At 41.0% G+C, this 26,728-nt stretch overlaps 4 protein-coding genes and 1 pseudogene across 9 annotated transcripts; 1 reads left to right on the top strand and 4 right to left on the bottom strand.

The window, feature by feature from the left end:
- Positions 1 to 348: 348 nt before the first annotated feature.
- On the bottom strand, positions 349 to 21,893 carry LOC114869252 (tubulin-specific chaperone cofactor E-like protein). 5 transcript variants are annotated; one of them, XM_055514657.1, is made up of 10 exons: positions 8,330 to 8,492; positions 8,190 to 8,238; positions 7,384 to 7,449; positions 6,353 to 6,501; positions 6,124 to 6,263; positions 5,469 to 5,650; positions 5,040 to 5,296; positions 4,815 to 4,941; positions 4,565 to 4,681; positions 349 to 2,639 (listed from the first exon to the last, which is right to left on the bottom strand). In XM_055514657.1, the coding sequence occupies exons 4-10, from the start codon at positions 6,489 to 6,491 to the stop codon at positions 2,276 to 2,278; spliced, it is 1,326 nt and encodes a 441-aa protein (XP_055370632.1). In that variant the 5' UTR covers positions 6,492 to 6,501; positions 7,384 to 7,449; positions 8,190 to 8,238; positions 8,330 to 8,492; the 3' UTR covers positions 349 to 2,275. The 5 variants fall into 5 exon arrangements, with proteins under 5 accessions (XP_055370632.1, XP_055370631.1, XP_029029142.1 ...); XM_055514656.1 differs by lacking the exons at positions 8,190 to 8,238; positions 8,330 to 8,492 and adding an exon at positions 8,499 to 8,608; XM_029173309.3 differs by lacking the exon at positions 8,190 to 8,238 and having other exon boundaries at positions 8,467 to 8,523.
- plekhb1 (pleckstrin homology domain containing B1) lies at positions 9,277 to 19,490 on the top strand. 2 transcript variants are annotated; one of them, XM_041073724.2, is made up of 7 exons: positions 9,277 to 9,883; positions 10,500 to 10,652; positions 10,830 to 10,932; positions 11,010 to 11,049; positions 11,243 to 11,333; positions 18,806 to 18,818; positions 19,029 to 19,490. In XM_041073724.2, the coding sequence occupies exons 1-7, from the start codon at positions 9,847 to 9,849 to the stop codon at positions 19,135 to 19,137; spliced, it is 546 nt and encodes a 181-aa protein (XP_040929658.1). In that variant the 5' UTR covers positions 9,277 to 9,846; the 3' UTR covers positions 19,138 to 19,490. The 2 variants fall into 2 exon arrangements, with proteins under 2 accessions (XP_040929658.1, XP_029029149.1); XM_029173316.3 differs by lacking the exons at positions 18,806 to 18,818; positions 19,029 to 19,490 and adding an exon at positions 11,414 to 11,831 and having other exon boundaries at positions 9,309 to 9,883.
- On the bottom strand, positions 12,007 to 14,814 carry LOC114869253 (lathosterol oxidase-like). The gene is made up of 4 exons (XM_029173313.3): positions 14,597 to 14,814; positions 14,201 to 14,333; positions 14,006 to 14,106; positions 12,007 to 13,353 (listed from the first exon to the last, which is right to left on the bottom strand). Exons 1-4 carry the CDS (start codon positions 14,804 to 14,806, stop codon positions 12,889 to 12,891), a joined length of 909 nt encoding a protein of 302 aa, XP_029029146.1. The 5' UTR covers positions 14,807 to 14,814; the 3' UTR covers positions 12,007 to 12,888.
- LOC114869942 (lathosterol oxidase-like) lies at positions 16,047 to 18,292 on the bottom strand (annotated as a pseudogene).
- LOC114869254 (lathosterol oxidase-like) lies at positions 21,833 to 25,118 on the bottom strand. Its single transcript, XM_029173314.3, has 6 exons — positions 24,894 to 25,118; positions 24,144 to 24,361; positions 23,866 to 23,998; positions 23,681 to 23,781; positions 22,337 to 23,548; positions 21,833 to 21,888 (listed from the first exon to the last, which is right to left on the bottom strand). The coding sequence occupies exons 2-5, from the start codon at positions 24,351 to 24,353 to the stop codon at positions 23,084 to 23,086; spliced, it is 909 nt and encodes a 302-aa protein (XP_029029147.1). The 5' UTR covers positions 24,354 to 24,361; positions 24,894 to 25,118; the 3' UTR covers positions 21,833 to 21,888; positions 22,337 to 23,083.
- Between the last annotated feature and the right edge of the window lie 1,610 nt (positions 25,119 to 26,728).

Here is a 26,728-nt window from a genome sequence, read left to right as displayed (position 1 = left end):
TTTGGAACAAAAAATTCAACTGAGGATCTGAGCAGCAGGATGTAGCCAAGATGGGAATTTACATTTCACTACAAACGAAATAAAAAACAAATAATTATTTTTACTAGAGTCCACCCACGATGTCACTGGGCAGGAGATGAGGCACAACCTGGACCAGTCTGTCACTGGTCTATACGTAGACAGACAACCACTCACACCTATGGTCAATATAAAGTCCAAAGCACCTGACCGCATGTCTTTGGACTGTGGGAGGAAGCTGGAGTAGAACAAACACAGACCTGGTCGCCTCTGAGATGACAAAACAGTCAGTAAAACACATTGTGTGAATACAGCTGCAGAAACACATGCTGAGATAAATAGAATTTATTTCTTTAAGAGATGCGAAAGCACCATTATACAGTATAGGTGAGAAAATTGCATCATGAGCTCCAGAAAGCAAACCAGACTTCACCCCTGAAAATGCCAACAAACACAAGTACAGAAAGCAAATGCGACATAAATTAAATATTACACTAATCAGGACAGAGAAACTGTAAACCTGTAAATAATGTGAGTAATCTTTGTATTTGGTTCTACTGACAGAGGTGAAGGTGACCGAAGCGGGTATTTTTACAACGTCAACATTTACCAATGTCTATAAACATCTTAATCTCCCTGCAATTACACATTTACTACACACTAAATCACACATATCAGAACACGCAAACCAGTACAGCAACCTACAAAAACAGGTTCACGCTCATCCCATCATTTCTCATTTACCCATTCAATCAAAATCTGAAACATGCAAGTCAGTCAAGACAAAAAAACACGCCAGTTATCAACTACACAAAGAATAATGTGTCATGAGGTGTCGACAATCCAAACAGCTCAAAGACTGTGACACACGGTTCTGGTAACACAAGGCTGAACATCACATACTGTAGGTAAAATTGTACAAAAATGTAGAAGGGAAAAACATTTTTATCACGGTAGCTCCAAAACCTCTAAAATAAGAACAAAGCATAGTATTTGTAAATGTTTGTGCAGCACTGGGAAACAATCAGGGGTTCATTTCAGGAAGATATAGAAACAAACCAAATCAGTGCTACATGGGCACCTGCACAACTTCTCATCCCGGTTTGAGAAAGTAATCATCGCCAACGTGACCCAGAGGAAAAGTGTACAACCCCATGTCTTGTGAAACAGCAGAGACCACAAGTGTCAGGTTTGTGAGACGGATGTAAAGGAGAGATGGTGAACGGGTGAGGGGGGACCAGTCTGTCGGGTGGACGCATTCTACCCTAAATGCTGCGGAAGTGACCGTGACACTGTGGCCAGTGTATGGTTACCATACGGAGGGGGCCTCAGCGTTTCTCAGCAACCTCTGGGAGCTGAATGGGGCTTCGCTCCATTCATAGGCTGGACAACTAGAAGAGCTGATGTAACTTGAGCATCAACACTCCCTTCTTTTCTCTGTCCCGGACCCAAGCTCACCTCGGGCTTGTCTCGTCTTTCTGAGAGGGCGAGCAGTAGCCATGTGCTCCGTGGTCTGCACACCCCAGTGCATTTGTGCATCAGCTGGGGGTTATCCCAGGATACTTAACCAGTCATGTGAATTAACTGGTCTGGGAAGAACAGGAAGAGGTAAAGAGCGTTTGATGTATGAACACTAATGCAACTAAATCAGGCAATTCACTGACTAATTCATCTCTAAAATATCAAATAAAGTGTCTTTGAGACTTTCAAAATGTTTGGAAAAACAACAAAATGTTGTTTTTCCCCAACACGTGAATTAGGATAAGGCTGCATTTATTTAGGTTTATATTATATTCAAACTCACAAATTTCCAACCAAACCTCAGAAGGTGGTTTTCGTACAGTCTCATTTTAACCCTAATATATGTGTTATTACACCTTTTGTCGTTTAAGTTCAACTTGAATAAAACAAATTCTAGGCCACATGCGTGGTGCAGAAGGGTCAGCAGCCAGTCGGACAACTTGGGGGATGTTCGATCTAATCAAACTAACAAAGATAACATACTTTTTGGTTTTAGAACTGTGCAATTTTGCAATAATATTGGCAACTGTTTTGTTTGGAGCACTCTTTGCAGCATGGTTTGATTAAACTGCAGTTTTAGCTTTAGCCACACTGAGCATTAAATCTGTGATGTGAATGTAGAACCCCTTTTGTGCGTATTTGCTACTGTACAAATTTGTCACAATGGTGGCACAAGCATCCTGACATTCAAATCTGTAACATCAAATCTTAGTATCCAGTAAGTATCCACTTTGCCCTAGAAGCACAGCGGCCCCTGACTTGGCCCCTGGCTGCAGTCACTTTTTGCTTTGGGCACTACGAGTATCTCGTCCCCATCTCGGATGCTGTAGGAATGAAGGGCCCGGCTGCCGCACTTTAACTCCTCCGGTCCCAAGACTGAGCACATCTCGCGGTTGATGTAGAAGAGCCTGATGCCGTTGGTGGGCAGCTGGAGCAGAGCCCTGAGGTGTCTCTTGAGCTCGACTACTGTCTGCTCCAAGCTGAGGCTGACAGCCTCCACCCTGTCACCCCAGCGGACATCCACCACGGTGCAGCGGGGGCTGAGGTCCACCTCTGCCAGCGGGGCCAGTTGACCGTACTTGGACACGAGGACGCGGTATCTAAAGAGCAGGGATCACGTTAGCTCACCGGGAAACTTAGCTACATATCTCGTTAAAACAAAAGTGGGTGAGAAAAACAATGTGATACCGGTGATAAAACATTAAAATGAGTTAATGTAGAGACAGATGATCCAATATTGATCTAACCAAGAAATGTAATCATTTCTTTTGTTGCTTCTTCCCACCACAGAGAAAAGCAACATCGTGTCTTTTTAAAAAGTGTTAACTTCACTTTACTTTTTTACCAGCTGCCAGTGGCATTTTTTGCTTCCCCTCTGTCTTTTCTTAGAATTTCTGTCATTTCCACCAGTATTTTTCATATAAATGTCTAATTAGCCGATGAAAACTAAGCCTAAAATGTATCAGAAAACATACCTTGAGTGTGCTTAAGAGGTAGAGAAACACTGAGTACTTTCCCTATTACTTTCCGTGAGAAAGCTCTTAGGGAGCTCAGGGGAATGCGTGCTTGAGATAAGGACTAGGAACGATTAAATAAAATCCAGGAGAAAAGACCTATGCTTTCAAGGCTACTGTAACAGCTGGGCCAATCAAAGCAATTTCCCTTCCCTCCCCAAAACCCCTCCACAAAGCCAGTCCCCTGGCCTGGGGTTTCTGGCCAAAACTTGTGGTCCACCCTGGGAATTCTCCTCTAACGACACAGTGTACAGAGCGCCTTTCTGAGAAGAGCTATTTGGATAAAAGGCTTCGTTTAATGCGGTATGGTATAATGAAGCATACAGAGCTGGAGGTGATAACAAGTCCACATTCCTCGATAATGGGCATGAGTGGCAGCAGAAACAACAGCTTTTGGAGAAAATACAAAAACTATCCAGGCCACAATCAAACCAGCTTCTTTGTTGGGGTTTCATTCTACCCCATTCTCTCAACTCACAGTTCCCTGGTTGAAAAATTACCTACTTAAAATGTTGAGTTTTCTCTTCTGTCCCTCTCTACCTTTGTACTGGCTACAGGTACGCTGATTTTGATTTCATACAGTATTTGATCTTGATATTTTTTTGCATCTTGTCAGAGACTACTCAAATTAAGCAGTAACTATGATTCTGATTTATGGTTCGACCTGTGTTTGTACAGTAGTTTCCCAAAGCCAAAGCATCTATTCTGTGTCCCACCTGGCAGAGCTCTGACCTTTCAGGTTAACCAGGATATATTTGAATGGAAAGGGGATAGTGGTGTGTTCACTGCTAACTGAGCATGTCGAACACCCCTATAACACACACGTATAGTCACGGTGATCCCCAACCTTACACCTGCCCCAAGAACCTGGCTTCAACCCAAGGACTTGGCCATGACGACTGGTAATATGAACACATCTAAAGGCTTTTGGTCGAATGCAGTGAAGTACAATGTACATAAAACAACTTCTGTACATAGATCATAACATGTTGAAGATCACTGTCTTTATTGTGAGAACGCGGACAGTGACATCAGAGAACAATTCAATCTCTCAATTTAAGGTTTGGGGTTGACAGCAGAGGTGTATACATAAAAAAAATCTACCTGCTACCTTCTGTATCAGTTTTCCAATCAGAGAATTCCCTGCACAAAGGACTCATTGAGCAGGGAGAGACTGGTGGCATTGTCTCCCAAAGGTTAGTTTCCCCCAGTCAGGGACTACACCTTCCTTCGCAAATCCCTCCCGAACATTCTGCTGAGGTTAAGTGGAATGCAGTCGGCGAAGAACGTAGGTAATAAATTGATGGTTGTCAGCCATTACGAGGACTTTCCAAAATTATAATCACATACTGTAACTGCATTTAGGACAAAGGCTATGTTGTTGCAGCACATTTTAACAGGTGTACACGGGTTTGATTCCTTTGATTCCTTTGTTCAAAATCATTAAAACCGGATGAAGCCTTGTCAGACATAAAAGCATGTGTGTATAACACACACATATATGCTATTACCTTTCAGCCAGATCCTGCTGCAGGCTGTCCTGGTAGAACCTTATGAAGAACCTCTCAGCATCCTCTCTCTCTCCATTCGATACTGCGCCGCCATTCAACACCTTGACTGAAGGCAGCCTGCAGACAGAAAAATGCTATGAAACCCTATTTGGAAGAATGAAAATTAGACACACTGTAGAATACATGAAAACGCTGCCACTATGCTAATGGTAATAAGGTTCTTCATGCATGTGCTCAGATTTAGACTCACTGTGCTAAAAGGAGGCTGCGTCTCTCATGGGTGGAGTAGGGCTGTAATAGAGGAATGCCCTTTGCTTTGACTTCCTCCAGTTTAGGGAAGAAATTCAGCCTTTCAATGTCCTCCCATCTACTAAGCCCTTAATAATAAAAGATAGCACTTTTAGGTTCACAGTAAATATTTGATTTGACATTGGCCTGAAGGAGGGTAATTGACAGACAGGTGCTTGTGCCAGACCTGAGTTGTTAAGGTTGATGCTGCGCAGGCTGGGGAAGAGGCGCTGCAGGGTTTCTTTACTGTCTCCCACAGAGCTCACACTGTTATTGGCCAGCACCAGTGCGCGCAGACGGGGGTACATCAACCCAAACTTCCTCACTTCTGCCCATTCTTGCAGCTGGTTTTCTGTAATCTGAAGCAGGCGCAGTGACAGACAAGACGTCTGGGATTCTGACACTGTGGTGTAGTCATTGAGGCACAGGAAAAGCTCCTCCAGTCTGTAGGTCGAGGTACAGGGAATAGAATGTTACAATACATTATTACAGCATGCACAGCTTTTAGCATTTAGTTTTCATCAAACATTAGTCCAGAAGAAGTCGACAGTTTTGCGCAGTCGACAGTTTTGAGCAGTAACAGAGTAGCAGTGAAGATAGTTGATATCGTACTTACTCTGGCGTGTGCCTTGTGAGGGTGTGCACCGTGTCCCAGCTGACGTGCGTGTTGATAAGGACTAGTCGTCTGACTCTGGAGAAAACGTCGGCCATGCTGGGCTCCAGCTCCACGCCGCTCAGAGGGTTCTTGCTCAGATTGAGGAAGTCCAGGTGGGGGATGTTTGAAACAATCGTACAGATCTGGAGAATTAGATAAGTAATTAGATCATATCACATGACACACACAATTTCATGATGTTTACTGTGTATGACTAAGCTAAAACAGACATCTTAGTCATTAGTGTCAGTTTTCTTTAAACTTTAATTATCAATAAACCTGCACATAGCAGCAAAGACCCACTGCTTTAAAAATCTTTTAGAACATGCAAACAATTTTTTAGCCACAGGAGAAGACACCAGATACTGGAATGGTTATCATTCCTCACAGCATGCCTCCTTACACGTTTATTCCTGTCCCAAACATGCTTGTTTAAACCTTGCGTATTCCAATTACAAATTTCACAATCTAATCAGATTGTAAACTTCACCTAGCTCTAGAGCCTGTTGTGGAAGTGGATACACGAAGGAATAAAACAATTCAGATTATTTGTTTCAACTGTTTCAACTTTTAAAACGAGTGCCTCTCTGCAAGATCAGTTGAATGAAACACTCACCTCTCCCCAGTCGTTAAGCTGATTATGGGACAGGTCCACCTCCACCACATGAGCGCAGAAAGTTGCAATGTCTGACTTGTCCCCAGCTTTACTGATTCCACAGTCATTCAGAACCAGTATACTGGGCAAGAAGAGGCGATCTGCAGGTGAACACATCAAAATCGTTACACTTTGATCCTCTGTGAATGATGTCGTTGCTCACTTAGCACAGTCGCCACCTGTATCTTACCTTTGACAGGAGATCCTGGAGGACTTGGCAGCAGCACAATTCCTATGCCTTGGCCATAAGGGAAATTCTCTGGGTTGTACTTTTCACTGACGACTTGGACGAAGGTACGCACCTCCTCTTCATCAGAGGAAGACTCCATAGTTTTAGCCCTAAGCAGTTTATACACAATAAAATTTGCAACATTATTTAGATTCCTATTATGGTTGAAATGACAAAAAGTCATTTACTGTAGGATTTTGCTTCTCTCATACCTAAGTCTAAGTTTGTTCCCTAGGACAGGAAGAAATCTGTTAGCCTTATATTTTTTTAAACAAATGAGCAGCTGGAATAACAGAAGAAAACTGTACAGGACTTGACACGGCTGCTTCTGTCAACCAGCGTCAGACCACTGTCATCCACATTACAGCCCTTTCACTTTGTCCACAGGGGTTAAAGTTCCACTGTGTATTTGATAAAGAGCTCTAAAAATAACCCATCACCATCACTGAATAACAGACATAGCACAGGAGCAGAAACGTGAGAGGGAACTCAGCACTGACACGAGCAGGTGCACAGTTAACACTACTGCACTTTGTGGTGACGCTGAGACTCCTGATCCTACTTACACTGGAGTCATTTTTACTTTCTGTCTGTGTGGCTCATCATAATTTCGTATCTCTGTTACTTGGATATGATATAAGCAATTACACAGTACTGATAAAATCACAGACATTGTATTACAGACAGTTATATTAGGAATATGATTGAATGACGATTGATGATATGAAGAGTTGACGCATTTAAACTTGCAAACATGGTCCTCTGATAATATCACAAATTATCACTGAATGGGCCTTGTCTGTTGCCCAGGACTCACCGTCACTCTTCAATTTAGATCAGTACTATCAGTTTCAGACAACCTGGATCTAATAATTATAAACTCAGCCCACCTGAGGTGGTTTGTTTGCCAAATGAACGTGCGTTGCGTCCGGAGCTGATCTGACGTTTCTGTCACAGACAGTTTTTTGTTACACGGATCCTGTGATGCTTACCTCTGATGTGGCAGAGACCAAAGGAAAGCCTGCTCTCAGCAATCCATCAGATCACATGCCTCCTCCCTGATGAGACAAAATCACAATGAGATAACTGCACAAACAAACGTACATAAAAAAGCAGCAATGAGAAGAAAGTTAACAACAAAACAGGTGGATTTTGAACATTCTTATCAGTGGATCAGTGGAGGTGAGAACTTTTACTCCACATGAAAAGAAGTGAAACCTGCCTAGCGTGACTGACAAAGGGATGGTATAGTGACAGCTGGTTGCTGAGAAGCACAAGGGAAAACAGTGAACACCTGGTGGTTTGGGCTCAGTCCAGCCCAACAACATCCTTCTAAAAAGCTCTGATAAACATATGTCAGACACTCTCCTTTGTGAAGAGAAGACAATCAGGGAAAAACAAGCTCAAATAACGTTATCTTGCCCTTGTTGCCACTTGGTCTGAGAATTTATATTTTTGTAAACATGAATGATGTTGTCTTGGGTTTTGTACTATTAGACACTTGTTTTCCTTTAAAAAAAAGTAAACTAACCATAAAGTGCTCGCTACTGCCCCTACTGGCCACGAGCAACGACACCAAACTGATAAGAGTCGAAGATATGGTTGCGGTTTGTAAAAAACAGCATACATATCAAATCAGTGTATTTATAATGCCGAACTTCATAACTTCTCACGTTCTTTTGAGGAAAGAGACACGCGTTACTGGGTCGGACACATGCATGTGGGAAAAGGCGAACACACTGTAAACTAAGAGATTTGACCACACAGGCAGGTGAGGTGAGAAAAACGGGTCTCTAACCTCAGAGCTCGACGCAGTGTTGGGGGGCGGGGGGGCTCCGGAGCCAGGCCTCGTTGCGTAATGTACAACAACAAACGGACTAATTAACGCAACTGCAAATCGACTGTGACAGACGCAGAAGACGCAGGTTATGGACTCACGGTTCAACGGGAGCAACGATACTGCCAACGTCCATGGACCGTGCAGCTTCGTGCCTCGGTTAAAGCGTGGGATTTCGGTGCAATTCGTGAGCCGTTAAGCGAACCACACATGTAACTTTAAACACTGCACCCGGTACCTGACGCCTGTATATGACACCGTTGCACTCACCGCCTCCGGAACCACAGACGCTGTTGTGTTTGTTGTTGTTTTTCTTCGGTTAGTTGACAGTTTAAGACACGCCCACTCGCAGGAAGTGACGTAGTTTAAATACCCTTTCTCCGCCCTTAAGCTTCAAAATTAGTCGTTTTTTTGCTTTAAATAATACAAATAAAGGTTTAAAACATTAAAATAAAAAAAGGTTTGTTGGAGGTCAATAAAACGCGTGATTGTTTACTCGAAAGAGGTGATTAGAACAATTATAACTTTATAATTTTAATGTTGCAGAAGCAATTCACTTAGTAGCAGTCAAATAGAAAATAGTAAAAACGAACCTAATATCTTATCGATATATTTACAACTGAATAAATTCTTAAATACTCTTTGCATGTAATGCATTTTATGTGCAGTTACTTCTGTAATCAGCAGATGACGCTAAAGCTTGTACCAATTGTGGTGATGGTGCCGAACTATAGTATCACTGAAGTGTCAACAAGCGTCCTCATCTCAACCATCTTTATCAATGTTAAGGTGCAGTAAACGAAGTCTTTGTTGTTTTACATATAATCGACCATCAATCATTTTATAACCTGACTATAACACGCATTAATCAGTTAGAACAAATGTGCAGTGTTTATGGCACAATGAGCTTTTTATTGCATTTCACAGCTGTAAAACAAGAACATAGAGATGAAAAAACAATATAAAATAGCATTTGTTATGAATCATGTTTTAATAAAGAACAAACAACAAAAATAACTAAATTAAACTAAACTATAAATTGAATACATAATCAGCTGACTCAGCAAACAGAAGAGCACAGAACCTTCTATAAGGCTAAAAAAGGAAATGATGTCATGACTAGGATGGACCAAGATCCTAGGAAGAGTCTCATAACTGACCTGAGGTCTGTTGCAATTAGGCTAATCCTTGAGTTGTTATTTCAGTGCTGGGATTAGCAAGAAAAAAAACCTACTAAAAATATAGGCATGAATTAACAGAACAGGACTCATGAGTTTGGGTCTTGTCTTGAGCATCTCACAAGTAGTTTTGAGTATAAACAAGGCATGGTTGAAGTCAGGACACAAAATCAGTCCAGAATGAGTGAAGAAGACTGAACGAGAAGGCACGACCTAACACTTCACTAATCCAGAATGATCCTCTGAGTCAACCTCAGTCCTGGCCAAAGCCAGATTACTCTACCAGTACCTCACCCACTGTGGGACAGAGAGAATATAAAGAGGCACACAGGAGTCCACAGCCAGGTGCTGGATCTGCTTGACTGGTAGACTCTGAAATTCAAACATAACCTTTTGCTCAGTTTGGACTAATTATCGTCATTGGACCACAGCTGAGAAACATGGCCCTCCTGAGGTCTGGCTGGTTGTGGAGACAAAGTGAGTAGATATGTCCTGTAGTTTTTTTTGTAATCTAAATTATTTTTAAATTGTGATTTCATTATCAGGCATTTCATTGTTACAGTAAATGAGATAAAACAAATGTCTCTGGGATATGGTTGAAGCTTGAATTTATCATTTTGCGTTCCAGCTAGGCCCCATGCCGTCTGCCAGGATCCGGCATGTTCTGATATGTTTTTAGTCAGGCAAAGAAAAAGCAGAACTAACAAACAAACAAACAAATACACGGTACATTACCTAAACATTTAAATTAGTAAGATGCTGGTTTAACAAATAAAAAAATAATGACAACATGTTAAAAAAAATACTGAAAACAATGTGAAGTAATTCCAGTTTGAGAGCAGTAGAGTTTTTCGTGCTGACTTCAATATAACTGACATATAAAAATAAAACAGGTAAATGTACATTAGCTGATATGTTCGTATTTTAAACAGTAAATGTGGTTTCTATTAAAAAAGTGACCATAGCACCGTCTGAACTAAACACAAACGTCAGTGCCCTCTGGTGAACAAAGTATGTAACACACTTTATTTATAAGGTAATAAATGCTCTAACAGCATGTATATAAAATAATTTCACTGTGTTCTTTTTCCAGCTTCTGTCCTAAAACGCTGGAAGCTAAACTGGTGTGACCTTTGGATTGACGGGAGCTTGTGTTTCTACAAGTCTGACAACAGGCGAGAGCTGGAGCAGCGCATCAGCCTCAAGACAACATGCATAGATGTCCATTCAGGCCTGGAGTGTGGAGGTACAACACAGGAACTCCAGTCCATTATACAGTACATAACCCTGTGGGACTGCATGCTACACACACACTTTGCCTGGATGACACACATTAATTGAAATATTTGTTAAAGTAACTTACAGTAGCTGAAATGTACAAATTGGAATCAGTGAGTAATTGGTTCTTCTCATCTGCCTGTAGCTGTGACACCACCAGAGAACAACCCCAAGGAAAACCTCATTGTGGTTTTGCTTAAAGATAGTTCAACATTCCACCTGTGTGCCAACAGCGAGGACGACGCCATGTAAGAGCTCTCATGACACACGTCTGCTTTCCCTTTAAAGGGTCCATGATCTTCATTCCTCTTCCATTCTTTTTCAGAGCCTGGAAGCTGACTCTGCTGGAGACCAGGAGAAATCCGGTGAGTCATGAGTTCAGTGGCAGATCTAGGTTTTTAATCTTTTAAACAGGTAGTTGAGGTTAGCAACCTCTTTTGACTCCCGAAGGCTCCCAGTACAGTAGATCTGGAACTATAGTACCTTTAGTGAAACAGATGTTCACTCTCAGTGTTTGTCCACCAGTGTTAAAAGCCGTGGTCTGTTCCTTTGTTGTAGGTATTTACGTACGACCCATATGACGACTCCTACCAGGCCGTACCCCTGAACAGTTATAATACTGTGTACATCACACCTGGAACTGGACCAGGTACACTACAAATTATGGATTATTAAAGTGAAATATCAGTGAGAGAATGCTATGTGTCTGACTTCCATTTCTTGCTTAAGGCACGCACCAGGTTATCGTTCAGAGGGACCCGTTTGACGGCGTGGCAGAGAACCTGGCTATGGGATTACTGGCAGGGATGGCAGCGGGCGCAGCCATGCGCTCGTTCCTCTGGATGCCCCTCTTTTTCTGCTGACATGATCTCCATTACTGACACGTCAAGGCTGCATGAGGCCGTCCGCCTCCTCAGACATCAGCATGTGTAGAAAGGCTGACTGTTATCTGCCTAATCATATCTACTGAAGCAAACAGCCTGCTTGTATAGTTGTATACTTCATGTTTGCTGAACAGGATGCTTTGTTATGTTTTGCTGGGTAATTTTGTATGTAAATGCTTTTGTTGCTGCAGAAATACAACAAAAAAGACATATTAAACTATACAATGTTTTTTGGAACAGCATGATTTTAATGTATGTATTTATGATTAATTTAACTTTCAAGAGTATTTCTATTGTTTATGCGAATATGTAACCAGAAATTAGAGCAAAGGTGCATCAATCTCATTCTAATGATGATTTAAATACCTGAACAGGGTGAGAACTTGAACTGTGATTAATATGCAACATAAATGATGTATTAGCTCAAGCTGAGATTAAAGCTAATGTGATTACCTAAATCCTGTTTACCTGTTTATTTCAAACCCACTAATACACTCATTTAGAAACTTGTTCACCCAAAGGATCAGATCCCAAAACATAAGAAGAGAAACATACTGTAGTTTATGTAGCCCAGTGCAGTGAAGAGTGCTCAGAGCTATACAGTACATCGGTGAAACCAAACAGCCACTACACCGAAAACAACACATCAGGCCCAGTCTCAGCGGTGTATCTCCATCTGAATGAAAAGGGTCACCTGTTTGAAGGTAATAGTTCACAGTCTGGACAGAGGACAAGTGGGTTTAGAAAGGGATGAGGGAAGCGCTACATGTACAAATTAACGCACCCTCCCTCAACAGAGCAGGCGGCCTCAGACACAATCTGTTTTCCATTTGTCATGCTGGCCTTTCATTTATTCCAAAGAAGATCAAGACTACTTCACAAGTCCAACAGAAAGGACAAATCCATCGACTATGTAACGATGGAGGAGGAGATTGAGAGTTCACACCTACTCACCCCCAGGCTTTGTTCTTATAACAAGCACAACGCCCATAGACAAAGTCACCTGGATGCGTGGTGAAACGTTTCTACTGAAAAGAAGAAATCCTGTTGACATGACTCAACCTTCAGAGTAATTGCTTATAATTACTTTACCTTGTTCTTGTACTTTTGTTTTTATTGACATGACTGATACGTCTACAAATGTAGCAATTCAAAGCATATGTGTAATAACATTGATTTAGAGGTAGCCAACTGATTTAGGAAGTCTCAAATCTAGGAGTGGCTCATTTTGGAGGTATGCGATTTACTTATTGTCCAGGATGTTTTCCAGCTGCGTGTGGGGAGCTGTCATTACAAAAATACTTATGATTTGACTGCTTGTTAGTCCTCCTTGTGTGTGACTTCCCCCCAACTGTGTCCATTCACTTGCCTTTTCCCTTTTATTTCGTCACCTCCTAACTTTCCCTCTGCTTGAAGTTTCCTGATCAAATCATGAGGACCCTTCCCCATTAAACCCGAGGGGTGCCTGTAGGAGCCTCCCAGACGATCCCACAGTGTAAAGTACTGGCCATAATTATAGTTAAAGAAGAGGTGGTGGTCAGCGTGGTGAGCCGAGCCACTGATGACAGCAGTCAGACCCCTGGGAATACGATAGTCACCATCATGGATAGAGACGGCCCAGATGTTGGCAAAAACATACAGCAGCAAGTAGAGCACTTTGTGGAGAGGGAAGAATAAAGGGTAGATGTGGTATGGGAGTCCTTGCAAAAAGGCATCTACTGGATGAATGGCTTGGCTGGCGAAGGGAGTGGGGATCTTCCACATGTGGTGTGGTTTGTGAAACAGCTGTTGGAAAAAGAGCAGAAAGAGATTTTATTTTCAGGTTGTTGCTGCTATCTGTATTTTACAGCAATGAATTGAAAAAAAATTTGAGTACACGGTGGGTTGGAAGGTCATTTGGTCAACTAAAAGTTTGTCCTTACTAACTCGGGCGCAGTTGGCGTGGGGGTGTGGCGGGGGTTTAGGACGTTTCTAAGGGCCTACGAACTTTGAAAGGCCCACAGAGACCATCTTAATTAATACTAACATCCAACCATCCATCCATCCATCCCATGCGGGGTTGAGAGGGTGCTAGAGCCTATCCCAGCTATCTACGGTCAAGAGGCAGGGTACACGCTGGACAGGTCGCCAGTCCATTGCAGGGAAACACACACAGACAGACAACTATTCACACACACACTCACACCAACGGGCAATTTAGAGTGACCTATAAACCTAATGCATGTTTCTGGCTGGTGGGAGGAAGCAGGAGAACCTGGAGAGAACTAATACTAACATTATTAGCACTACATTGCACCACATTGTAGATATAATACATTTATCTATGAAATAGTTCCAAACAGACTAAATTACGGTAATAGTAGTATTTATGAATTGCAGGGCCAAACCTAAAAATTTTTCATAAGTTCCCCTAACAACACAACACAGCTGTGCTCACCTTATACATAAGTTTGTAATGTAGAATGCGATGGATGCAGTAGAAACACATGTCAGTGAAAAACACGTAGAAGGTCAAACTCAGGAAAAGACCAGGCCAGCCTAAAATAAAGGCACAATGTCACCAGCAAGTCCCTGCTGCCAATATTAACATCATATAACAACTGGAGCCTGTTGGCGTTGTCGGCCTACCTACCCAGTGGAGAATCACTGATGCTGTCGTACAGTTTGCTGTAGCCTCTAACTTTAGCAGAAAACAAAACTACCGTGGGGAAGTTGATCCACGGAAGAGACATTAGAGCATATTTGATTTCCCTACGAACCTGATTCTATGATGAAAGAAAGAAAGAAAGAAAGAAAGAAAGAAAGAAAGAAAGAAAGAAAGAAAGAAAGAAAGAAAGAAAGAAAGAAAGAAAGAAAGAAAGAAAGAAAGAAAGAAAGAAAGAAAGAAAGAAAGAAAGAAAGAAAGAAAGAAAGAAAGAAAGAATACTGTAAGTCTTTGATTTTTGCATAATGCCATAATAATACCATAATAGTAAAAAAAACAGTAATTATATTGGAAACTGTGTTTATAAACTCGATAAGAATCTACCTCTAAGAAGTGTGGGTGCTTCATCAGATCATGGTCAAAGATGAAATAGTAGCTGAGGGCCCCCAGGCTCAGGTACAGGACTGCAGCTCCAAGGTTCGTCACCACCAACAGGCTGATGATCTGCCGCAGAGCCCCGTCCTCAGGCCACGATGTGGGGTACACGTACGGGGTGAGGACGTAATAGTCGGCAACATTCAGCACAAGATCCATGGTTGAACCTGGAACACACATTTTTGACTTGCTGTCAAAACACAGCTTTCAGAAGCCAAATATGTGCATGTGACGATAGGCTTATTTAATATAAACAATAAGGCACGCGAAAAACAGAGTTTCATTGTTGTACATAATGTGTTTGTGCATACTATTATTATTATTATACTACTAGGAGGCAATAACCTCTCACAGCTGGGATAAAGTAAATCTAAAGATGTCATTAGCCAGCCTTCCCCTTACTGTCAGTAAGGATTAACTCTGTCTTAATAAAGTCCTATCCTATCCTATCTTTAACAAAGTCAATACTGTAAAATATACTGTACAAATTAGGTCAGTGTTTCCCAGTTTTACTTGATGACACTTTCCCATCCAATAATCTTATCTAGCAATACAAGTTTATAAAAAGCTAAATAAACTATCAGACACAGATGTGTGTGACAAAATATTTATGGTCTACAATAAGCAAATGCTGCTGTACCTTTTGTGTTCGCTCGTACCCAAAACTGAATTGGATCAATGCAGACTTGACAAATGAGGACCAGCTATGAATAAGTAACGTCTGGTTTATTGCCTCCTGTGACGGTCAACCAATGAGCATGCAGCTGTGACCTTCGGATCAATAGGAGCTTGTGATCCTACACCCTAAAAAATGCTGGGTTAAAAAATAACCCAACCGTAACCCAGCTGCTGGGTCACTATTGGACAGAACACATGTTGGGTTGTTTTGACCCAGGATTATTTTAATCCAGCATGCTGGGTTGTTTTTGTGACCCAACCTGATAAGTCAAATTAACCTTATTGTTTTGTTAAATATGACCTGTGTTTTATTTTACCCATTTGATGAGTCAAAATTAAATGTATAGCTAGGTTAAATATCACCCATATGCTATGTCATTACCTACACCCCAAATGTTCTGTTCATTGGCAACTGGACTTGCTATTTCTTCTTAAAGACATGTAACCATCCAAACAATAGACTTCATCAAGTCTGGAGAAATGAAGTTCAGAAATGAAGAAGCCTTTTGATTGAAAAATGAAACATTTACAAGAAGAAACAGCAAGTCCAGTTGCCAATGAACAGAACCAGAACAAGAATGAATAAAACCCTTCAAAGACAGGCTTGCCTAAGCTGTAAATCTAATCAAATATATACAAATATAATAACAGTAACATTAATAACAATAATACTCAACATTGCAACAACAGACAACACAATACCAAGAAAGTAATCTGAGTATTTAATTTCATTTGAACAAATATTTTATTTAATTTTTTCCTTCAAAATCTAAATACAGTATACGAAAATAATAAAGTACAACTTAAATTAAAATACTTTCCTTGCACCTCAGCGATTCCTTGTCCTTTAATACAGTACACTAGGTACTGGTGAAACTCTTTGTTTATTGTAGTTCACTTCGAAAAACCGAAAGATCATTCAAAAACAGCCTCCAGGAATGACTCAGTCACAAATACAGAAAGCCTGGGAAGTTTCATCCTTGTGGCCCAGATTTTGTAGGACTGGTTGATTCCATCAGGTTGCTCCCCACCTGATGATTACACATACAGTATAAAGATTAGTGAGACATCTAAGTGTCTAATATTCGGCTACAGTGCACTTTCCACTGTATATGAGATGAAGCTGGATGATAAACCTTTGTTGCTCACCTTTAACTCTCTCTACCAGGTGTCCAGCAGCCACTCGGTCAATGCCCCTCAAAGTAGTTAATCTGCATCAACTCTTTTCCTATAATAATATAGAAGGTTAAGCACGTTACATAGCTTTAATCATACTTTTTGTTTATCCTCCACTAAGTTTGTTTATTTCCCATCTGACTTTCCTCCATTATGTTTTTACTTTATTTTACTTACTATTGCTCTCTATATGCTGTCCAGTTACGGCTTCTAACCGCAGGAGTCAGAAGATGTCTGTAGAAAGTTCTAGAAAGATGGAAGAGCGGGAAAATATTTGACCCATACGCTGGTCACATTAACCCAAATAGTGGTTCAGATTGTCTAAAGGCATTTGACCCAGCATGAACAACCCAACAATATGTTCACAGTTTATCAAATAACCCAGAATTGTGACCCAGCACAAATAACCCATAAATGTGGTTACAGAAATAACCCAGCACTTTTTAGAGTGTTGAAGTCTGACAACAAGCGAGAGCTGGGACAGCATGTTAGCCTCCAGACAGGATTATTAGTACTGTATATATACAGTACTAATATACTGTACTATAAGTACTGTATATATACAGTAATATATTAAGTCAAATGTCAAAATAAGACCCTTCTAACTTTCCCTCTGCTGGAAGTTTCCTGATCAAATCATGGGGACCCTTCCCCATTAAACCTGAGGGGTGCCTGTAGGAACCTCCCAGATTATTCCACAGTGCAAAGTACTGGCCATAATTGTAGTCAAAGAAGAGGTGGTGGTCAGTGTGGTGAGCTGAGCCACTGATGACAGCAGTCAGACCCCTTGGAAAACAATAGTTGCCATCATGGATAGAGATGGTCCAGATGTTGACAAAAACACACAGCAGAAAGTAGAGCACTTTGTGGAGAGGGAAGAGGAAAGTGTAGATGTTGTATGGGAGTTCCTGCACAAAGGCATCTACAGGATGAAGGGCATGGCTGGCGGTGTTGTGGTTTGTGAAACAGCTGTTGGAATAAGAGCAGGAGATTTTATTTTCACATTGCTGCAATTTGTTTTCTGCAGCAATGAATCTAATTAGTAATCTAGTTAAAAGCTCAAACTCAGGAAAAGACCAGGCCAACCTAAAACAAACACACAATGTCACCAGCAAGCACCTGCTGCCAATATTAACATAACATAACAATTGAAACCTGTTGACGTTGTCGGCCAACCTATCCAGTGGAGAATCACTGATGTTGTCATACAGTTTGCTGTAGCCTCTTACATTCGCAGAAAACAAAGCTATTGTGGGGAAGTTGATCTACGGAAGAGACATTAGAGCATATTTGATCTCCCTATGAACCGGATTCTATGATGAAAAGAATAAATATATACTTAGAAATTACTAAATAAACAGTGTTTAAATCTCAGACTGTAATGAAGGGTTTAATGGTTGCATAGGTTGCCACAGAGCTCAACAACTAAAAACTTACGAATGCGGTGTTCACTTATAGTAGTACACACTGTTCTAAGACATATTATCATTTGTCCAAACTCTTGAATGAGTTCACCAGTGTCTGGACGTCTTCCAAGGTATTACAAAAGTAAACAAAACATACAAATCCAGTAATTATAGTGGACATGGTGTTCACTTGTACTAGTGCACACTGTTCTAACACATCATTACACATTTCTCTGATGTACTACTAAGTCATTAAATGTGATTAGGATCTACCTCTAAGAACTGTGGGTGCTTCATCAGATTATGGTCAAAGATAAAATAGTAGCTGATGGCCCCGGGGTGAGGACGTACTGTAATGGTTGGCAACGTTCAGCACGAGATCCATGGTTGAACCTGGAAAACAAAGAGACATTGACCTGCTGTCAGAATATAGCTCTCAGAAGCCAGATATGTGTGACATGTGACGATAGGCTGTTTATTTTATATAAGTAATAAAGCACATATCAAGGGTTCTGACCTACTTCTGTTAGACTGTACAATATAGAGGTCTGACAGACTCAAATCTGCACTGTTGTTTTTTCACTTGTGTGATAGATCGATCGGTCAGGCGAGAGGTGGAGCAGCGCATCAGCCTCGTGACAAGATACGTAGATGTCCATTCTGGCCTGGAGTGTGGAGGTACAACACAGGAACTCAAGTCCATTACACATAACCTCATGGGACTGCATGCTACACACCTGAATGCAGTGTATAGTGATGAATGATGATGAGATTAGTTAGAATGTGAATTAAACAGGTAGTTGAGGTTAGCAACCTCTTTTGATGCCTGATGGCTCCCAGTACAGTAGATCTGGAAGTACAGTACCTTTAGTGAAACAGATGTTCACTCACAAACAAGTGTTTGTCCACCAGTGTTAAAAACCATGGTCTGTTCCTCTGTTGAAGCTGTTCATGTACGACCCATATGATGACTCCTACCATGCCCAAGACACAGAGGGTCCTTAATCAGATTCATTTTATTTATTATTTAAGTGAAATAGTTAAATATCAGTTAGTGAGTGAATGTTATGTGTCTGACTTCCATTTCTTGCTTAAGGCACGCACCAGGTTATCGTTCAGAGGGACCCGTTTGACGGCGTGGCAGAGAACCTGGCTATGGGATTACTGGCAGGGATGGCAGCGGGCGCAGCCATGCGCTCGTTCCTCTGGATGCCCCTCTTTTTCTGCTGACATGATCTCCATTACTGACACGTCAAGGCTGCATGAGGCCGTCCGCCTCCTCAGACATCAGCGTGTGTAGAAAGGCTGACTGTTATCTGCCTAATCATATCTACTGAAGCAAACAGCCTGCTTGTATAGTTGTATACTTCATGTTTGCTGAACAGGATGCTTTGTTATGTTTTGCTGGTTAATTTTGTATGTAAATGCTTTTGAATGCTTTTTATATGTTGGAAGCCTATGTGTAGATGATGAAGTATATATAGTATATTCTTCAAATGCTTATGCATTGGTCTAATTTGATTAAATAATCCCACATTCAGTTCCACAAACATTTTCCAGAGCTTTAAACCACAAAAAATGGTCATCAACAACAGATGGAGCTTGCTCAGCTGGAGCTCAGTCTCTGAGAACACTTAAAGTAATTTTCTCTTAGCTCAAATCAAACTTTAGCATTAAAACAATTAACAAATGAGTTTGTCTGTTAAAACAAAAGACTCTGGAAGCATCTAGACACGGCTGTACTCTCAAATGATATTTCCATGACAAATTGGTGGAATCATTTACCTGACGAAGACCATGAGATACTGTGCTGCTAGAGGACGGACCTGGAGTTTTACAATGGCCAAAGCTGCTACAGTATTTTCATATAACAGAAATATCAAACTATAAAATGTTTTTTTGGGGAGTATGTTATTGTTTAGGACCAAGTTATAACTGTTTGTACAATAGTTACAAATAAGAGAAAGGTGCTTTAAGTTCATCTTAACGATGATTTAAATACCTGAACAGGGTGAGAATGAGCTATAATTGATATGCAACAGAAAGAAATGTCATGGTACATTTATTTCCATCCATATGATGTATTAGCTCAAGATGACATTAAAGCTAATGTAATTAGCCAAAGGATGTACAACAATAACGGTCACACAGTTTAATTAAAGTGCAAAAATATATTTTATACAATATATCATCCATAAAATTTTACAATTAGCATTGATTAAAATGAAATTTTAAGTGAAAATCTGTGGTGCAGTATCACTGACATTTTTAACAGTTTGAATACAGCACAATTCTTTTCTATGGACTTCAGTAATTATTCTAACTCTTACTAGTCAGCTGGTTGCTCAGAGTCAACAGTGGCAAACGCAGAAAACAAATATTTAAGAGGAAAATTAAGTTGACCGAAGCTGTTGGGAGACACAAATATTTTCCCTTAAATAAGTCACTTTTTCATGAGTTCCAGAAGCTGAACTACTTGTTGAAGCTTTCCTCAAAGTCAGTTCTTGTGAGTCCGACCCTGATGTGAACCCTGAAGTCACACTCCGATTCAGTCATTTGTTTCTGTCACTCAGAGTAGCATTGACATGACTGGTACTTCTGCACATGGAGCAGTCCCAAAGCATGTGTAATAACATGGATTTAGAGGCAGCCACCTTCTTTGCAAAATCCCAAATCTTGCAAAGGCTCATTTGGCAGATACAGGATTTACTTCTTGTCCAGGATGTTTTCCAGCTCAGTGTGGGGAGCTGTCAATGTAACAATACTTAATGTTCTGACCAGTCATTACTCCTCCTTGTGTGCGACGTCTCTCCGACCATGTCCATTCACTTGCCCTTTTCCCTTTCACTTTGTCACCTAATTTTCCCTCTGCTTGAAGTTTCCTGGTCACCTTATAGATAAGTTTGTGATGTAGAAAGCGATAAATCGAGTAGATACACAAGATCATACTCAGGATCAGTTAAATGAAACACTCACCTCTCCCCAGTCGTTGCAATGTCTGACTTGTCCCCAGCTTTACTGATTCCACAGTCATTCAGAACCAGTATACTGGGCAAGAAGAGGCGATCTGCAGGTGAACACATCAAAATCGTTACACTTTGATCCTCTGTGAATGATGTCGTTGCTCACTTAGCACAGTCGCCACCTGTATCTTACCTTTGACAGGAGATCCTGGAGGACTTGGCAGCAGCACAATTCTAATTCTCTCATACCTAAGTCTAAGTTTGTTGCCTAGGCCAAATCTTAAACAAATGAGCAGCTGGAATAACAGAAGAAAACTGTACAGGACTTGACACGGCTGCTTCTGTCAACCAGCGTCAGACCACTGTCATCCACATTACAGCCCTTTCACTTTGTCCACAGGGGTTAAAGTTCCACTGTGTATTTGATAAAGAGCTCTAAAAATAGCCCATCACCATCACTGAATAACAGACATGGCACAGGAGCAGAAACGTGAGCGGGAACTCAGCACTGACACGAGCAGGTGCACAGTTAACACTACTGCACTTTGTGGTGACGCTGAGACTCCTGATCCTACTTACACTCGAGTCATTTTGAGTCTGTCTGCCTGTGTGGCTCGTCATAATTTCAAATCTCTGTTACTTGGATATGATATAAGCAATTACACACAAATTACTGATAAAATTACCGGCATTGTAATACAGACAGTTGTATTAGGAATATGATTGAATAATGATTGATGATGATGAATGGGCCTTGTCTTTTGCCCAGGACTCACCGTCTCTCTTCAACTTAGATCAGTACTATCAGTTTCAGACAACCTGGATCTAATAATTATAAACTCAGCCCACCTGAGGTGGTTTGTTTGCCAAATGAACGTGCGTTGCGTCCGGAGCTGATCTGACGTTTCTGTCACAGACAGTTTTTTGTTACACGGATCCTGTGATGCTTACCCTCTGATGTGGCAGAGACCAAAGGAAAGCCTGCTCTCAGCAATCCATCAGATCACATGCCTCCTCCCTGATGAGACAAAATCACATGAGATAACTGCACAAACAAACGTACAATAAAAAGCAACAGGTGGATTTTGAACATTATCAGTGGATCAGTGGAGGTGAGAACTTTTACATGACTGACAAAGGGATGGTATAGTGATAGCTGGTTGCTGAGAAGCACAAGGGAAAACAGTGAACACCTGGTGGTTTGGGCTCAGTCCAGCCCAACAACATCATTCAAAAAAGCTCTGATAAACATATGTCAGACACTCTCCTTTGTGGAGAGAAGACAATCAGGGAAAAACAAGCTCAAATAACGTTATCTTTGCCCTTGTTGCCACTTATTTTGTAAACATGGATGATGTTGTTTTGGGTTTGTGTTCTATTAGACACTTGTTTTCCTTTTTAAAAAAAGTAAAATTACCACAAAGTTTGTAAAAACTGCAACTTGTATATGACACAATTGCACTCACCGCCTCCAGAACCACATACGCTCTTGTGTTAGTTTTTCTTCGGTTAGTTGACAGTTTAAGACACGCCCACTCGCAGGAAGTGACGCTACAGCTTGTACCAATTGTGGTGATAGTGCTTAAGTATAGTATCACTGAATGAACAAGTGTCCTCATCTCAACCATCTTTATCAATGTTAAGGTGCAGTGAACAAAGTCTTTGTTTTTCGACCTACTATCGACCATCAATCATTTCATAACCTGACTATAACACCGATAAATCAATCGGCAAATCTGCAGTGACTACTGATTTATATGGCACAATTAGCTTTTTATTGTATTTTACAGCTGTAAAACAAGAACATAGAGATGAAGACAGAAAAAACCCCAATATAAAATAGCATTTGTTATCAATCATGTTTTAATAAAGAACAAACAACAAAATAACTAAATTAAACTAAACTAAGAATTTAATGCATAATCAGCTGACTCAGCAAATAGAAGAGAAAAAGGAAATGATGTCATGACTATGATGGACCAAGATCCTAGGAAGACTCTCATAACTGACCTGAGGTCTTTTACAATTAGGCTAACCCTTGAGTTGCTGGAATTAGTAAAAACAAAACTGCTACAAATGTGGGCATGAATTAACAGAACAGGACTCATGAGTTTTTTCTTTCCAGCTGTGTGTGAGTGTCTGCACACTCAGCTGTCACTCAGCGTCATTACAAAAATACTTAACGAGTATACATTATAATATTTAACCAGTCGTTACTCCTCCTTGTGTGTGACTTCTCTCGAACTGTGTCCGTTCAATTGCCCTTTACCTTTCATTCTCTCACATCCTAACTTTCCCTCTGCTTGAAGTTTCCTGATCAAATCATTGGGACCCTTCCCCATTAAACCTGAGGGGTGCCTGTAGGAGCCTCCCAGACGATCCCACAGTGCAAAATACTGGCCATAATTATAGTTGAAGAAGAGGTGGTGGTCAGCGTGGTGAGCCGAGCCACAGATGACAGTGGTCAGGACCCTGGGAACACGATAGTCACCATCATGGAGAGAAATAGCCCAGATGTTGACAAAAACATACACCAGCAAGTAGAGCACTTTGTGGAGAGGGAAGAGGAAGGGGTAGATGTGGTATGGGAGCCCCTGCACAAAGGCATCTACAGGATGAAGGGCATGGCTGGCGAAGGGAGAGGGGATCTTCCACATGTGGTGTGCTTTGTGAAACAGCTGTTGGAAAAAGAGCAGAAGGAGATTTTATTTTCACATTGTTGCTGCTATCTGTTTTTCAAAGCAATGAATCCAAAATTGCTGAATACGAAGTAAATTTACATTTAAACAACAAAACCCAGTGGTGCTCACCTTATAGGTAAGTTTGTGATGTAGACAGCGATGGATGCAGTAGATACACATGTCAGTGAAAACCACATAGGAGATCATACTCAGGAAAAGACCAGGCCAACCTAAACCAAACACACAATGTCACCACCAAGCACCTGATGTCAATATTAACATTCCATAACAGCTGGGGATGATGTTAAACGTACCCAGTGGAAATTCATTGACGTTGTCGTACAGTTTGCTGTAGCCTCTGACTTCAGCAAAAAACAAAGCTACCGTGGGGATGCTGATCCAGGGAAGAGACGTAAGAGCATATTGGATCTCTCTACGAACCTGATTCTGTAATGTAAGAAAAAAAACGTCCGGAATCATGGCGGAAACAACCAACTTGTCTGCAGCAGGTCAGGTACACACTGTTCTAAGACATCATTACATATTACTTTGATGTACTACTAAGTCAATCATAAAATACGATTGGATCTACCTCTAAGAACTGTGGGTGTTTCATCAGATCATGGTCAAAGATGAAATAGTAGCTGATGGCCCCCAGGCCCAGATACAGGACTGCAGCTCCAAGGTTCGTCACCACCATCAGGCTGATGATCTGCCGCAGAGCCCCGTCCTCAGGCCACGATGTGGGGTACACGTACGGGGTGAGGACGTAAAAGTCTGCAACGTTCAGCACGAGATCCATGGTTGAACCTGGAACACACAGGGACATTGACTTGCTGTCAGAACACAGCTCTCAGAAGCCAAATATGTGTGACATGTGACAATAGCCTGTTTATTTCATAAAAACAGGTAATGCACATATTAATAGTTCTGAACAACAGAATATCATTGTTGTACATAATGTATTTGTACATACTAGTTGGCAGTACACTTCAGTAAAGATGCCATCAACCAGTGATGGTCTAAGTCTCACAAAAAGCAATGAAGAAAACTATAATGTGTTCACCATATATTTTATAGATCTAAATGAAAACCTCCAAGCTTCTCTAAATACATTTGCACTCCATATTTTAAATCCACCATATTATATTTTATTTCAATGCATACTTGTACAATACAAGATTAGCCTGTCAGTAATGATTAACACAACGTCTTTCTGGTAAATATATCAAGTCAATGCTTCCCAGTTTTGCCTGAATCTATTTCCCAATCGAATAATTTCACGCAGATTTACAAGTTCAAATAAACTAGCAGACACAGACGTGCTGCAGCTGTACAGTACCTTGTGTGTTTGCTCCTTTCCGAAACTGTACTGGAAGGTTGTGGACTTGACTAATAAGGACGAGCCCCAATCATGTCTATTGCCTCGTGTGACGTTCACCAATGAGCGCGCAGCTGTGACCTTTTGCTCAATGGGAGCCTGTGTTGCCAGACATACCATAATTATCGTATTCATACCATAGTTTTGGGGGTCTGTACGATCTACGATATCTAAGAGCCAATACGCCATAGTTTTGACACGTACATCATGTTTTGATGTTTTTATTAACGCGCACATCACCAAAGGTTTTCTCTCCTACCTGGTTGGCTCCTCCTCTCTGTCAATCACATCAGCAGCGCTGCCGATTGGCTCAATTAGCTGCTCCAGCACCGCCACAAAAAGCGAAGATGAGCAAACATGAGTTCAGAACCGAAGCAAATTACTAAAGGAAAAAAAAATCTGCTTAGCAAACCAAACAACTTTATCAGTCTGTCTGGTTGTTTGACGCTAAGTTTCAGGGAATGATTTAATCTGTTTAAGGCTTTTGCCTTCGGAAGTGTTCAAGTGGTGTTGAACATTAGCATAAAAACACTTCAAAGAAAAAAATATTGTTTAGTTCAAATAACGAAGCCTCTAGTTCATTTACCTATTTGCACATATAATGGTTTTGTTTTTAAATTTGCTGTGTTTTTTTTAGTTGGTTTTAGTTTGTACGGTAGTTTGGCTCAAAATACGATAATTATCAAGCGACAGTACAGCATAACTTAATTTCCCATCTGGCAACCCCAATGGGAGCTTGTGTTTCTCCAAGTCTGAGAAAAGGCGAGAGCTGCAACAGCGTCTTATCCTCCAGACAGGATTAGTTAAATATTAGATAGTGAAATAGTTAAATATTAAAAGCAATCTTAAAAATTATTTAAATACCCGAACATGGTGCAGCAGGGATTCAGAGGCAGTCACCTGCTTTATGCAATCTTACAATGGCCCATTCGGCAGGTACACGATTTACTGGTACTTATTGGCCAGGATGTTTTCCAGCTGAGTGTGAAGAGCTGTCATTACAAAAATAGTGATTTGACTGCTTGTGTGTGACCTCTATGTGTGACGGACCGTGTCCATTCACTTGCCCTTTCTCTTTCATTTTGTCACCTCCATGTTTCCTGATCAAATCATGAGGACCCTTCCCCTTTAAACCTGAGGGGTGCCTGTACTGTAGGAGCCTCCTAGACGATCCCTTGGAACACGATAGTCGCCATCATGGATAGAAATGGTCCAGATGTTGACAAAAACGTACAGTAGCAAGTAGAGCACTTTGTGGAGAGGGAAGAGGAAAGGGTAGATGCGGTATGGGAGTCCCTGCATAAAGGCATCTACAGGATGAAAGGCATGACTGGCGAAGAGAGTGGGTATCTTCCATATGTAGTGTGCTTTGTGGAACAACTGTTGGAAAAAGTTAAGAAGGAGATTTGTTATTTATTTTTACATTGTTGCTGCTATCTGTGTTTTACGTGGGGAGAAGGGGCAAAATCATGATCCCGCTTAGGGCGCGAACTTGGCCAGGGGCCGGTCCTGCCTGTTCACCCTATATTTTATAGATCTAAATGGAAATCTTTGAGCTTGTTTAAATACATTTGCACTCTATTTTAAATACACCTTTAAGTTACTGTTGTTTTAATTCAATACATATTTTTATGTAAGATTAGACTTCCCCTTAATGTCAGTAATGATTAACCCTGTCTTAACAAAGTTTGTACCATAAACTATACATATCAAGTCAGTGTGTCCCAGTTTAACCTGATGATGCTTTCCCACTCATATAATTTTTTTTTCTTATATAACTCATATAATCTTAGGCA

Source organism: Betta splendens, chromosome 14 (assembly GCF_900634795.4).
Source record: "Betta splendens chromosome 14, fBetSpl5.4, whole genome shotgun sequence".
Taxonomy (NCBI): Eukaryota; Metazoa; Chordata; class Actinopteri; order Anabantiformes; family Osphronemidae; genus Betta; species Betta splendens.
The sequence above is the reverse complement of the archived record's forward strand: the minus strand, read 5'-3'. Positions and strand labels throughout refer to the sequence as shown.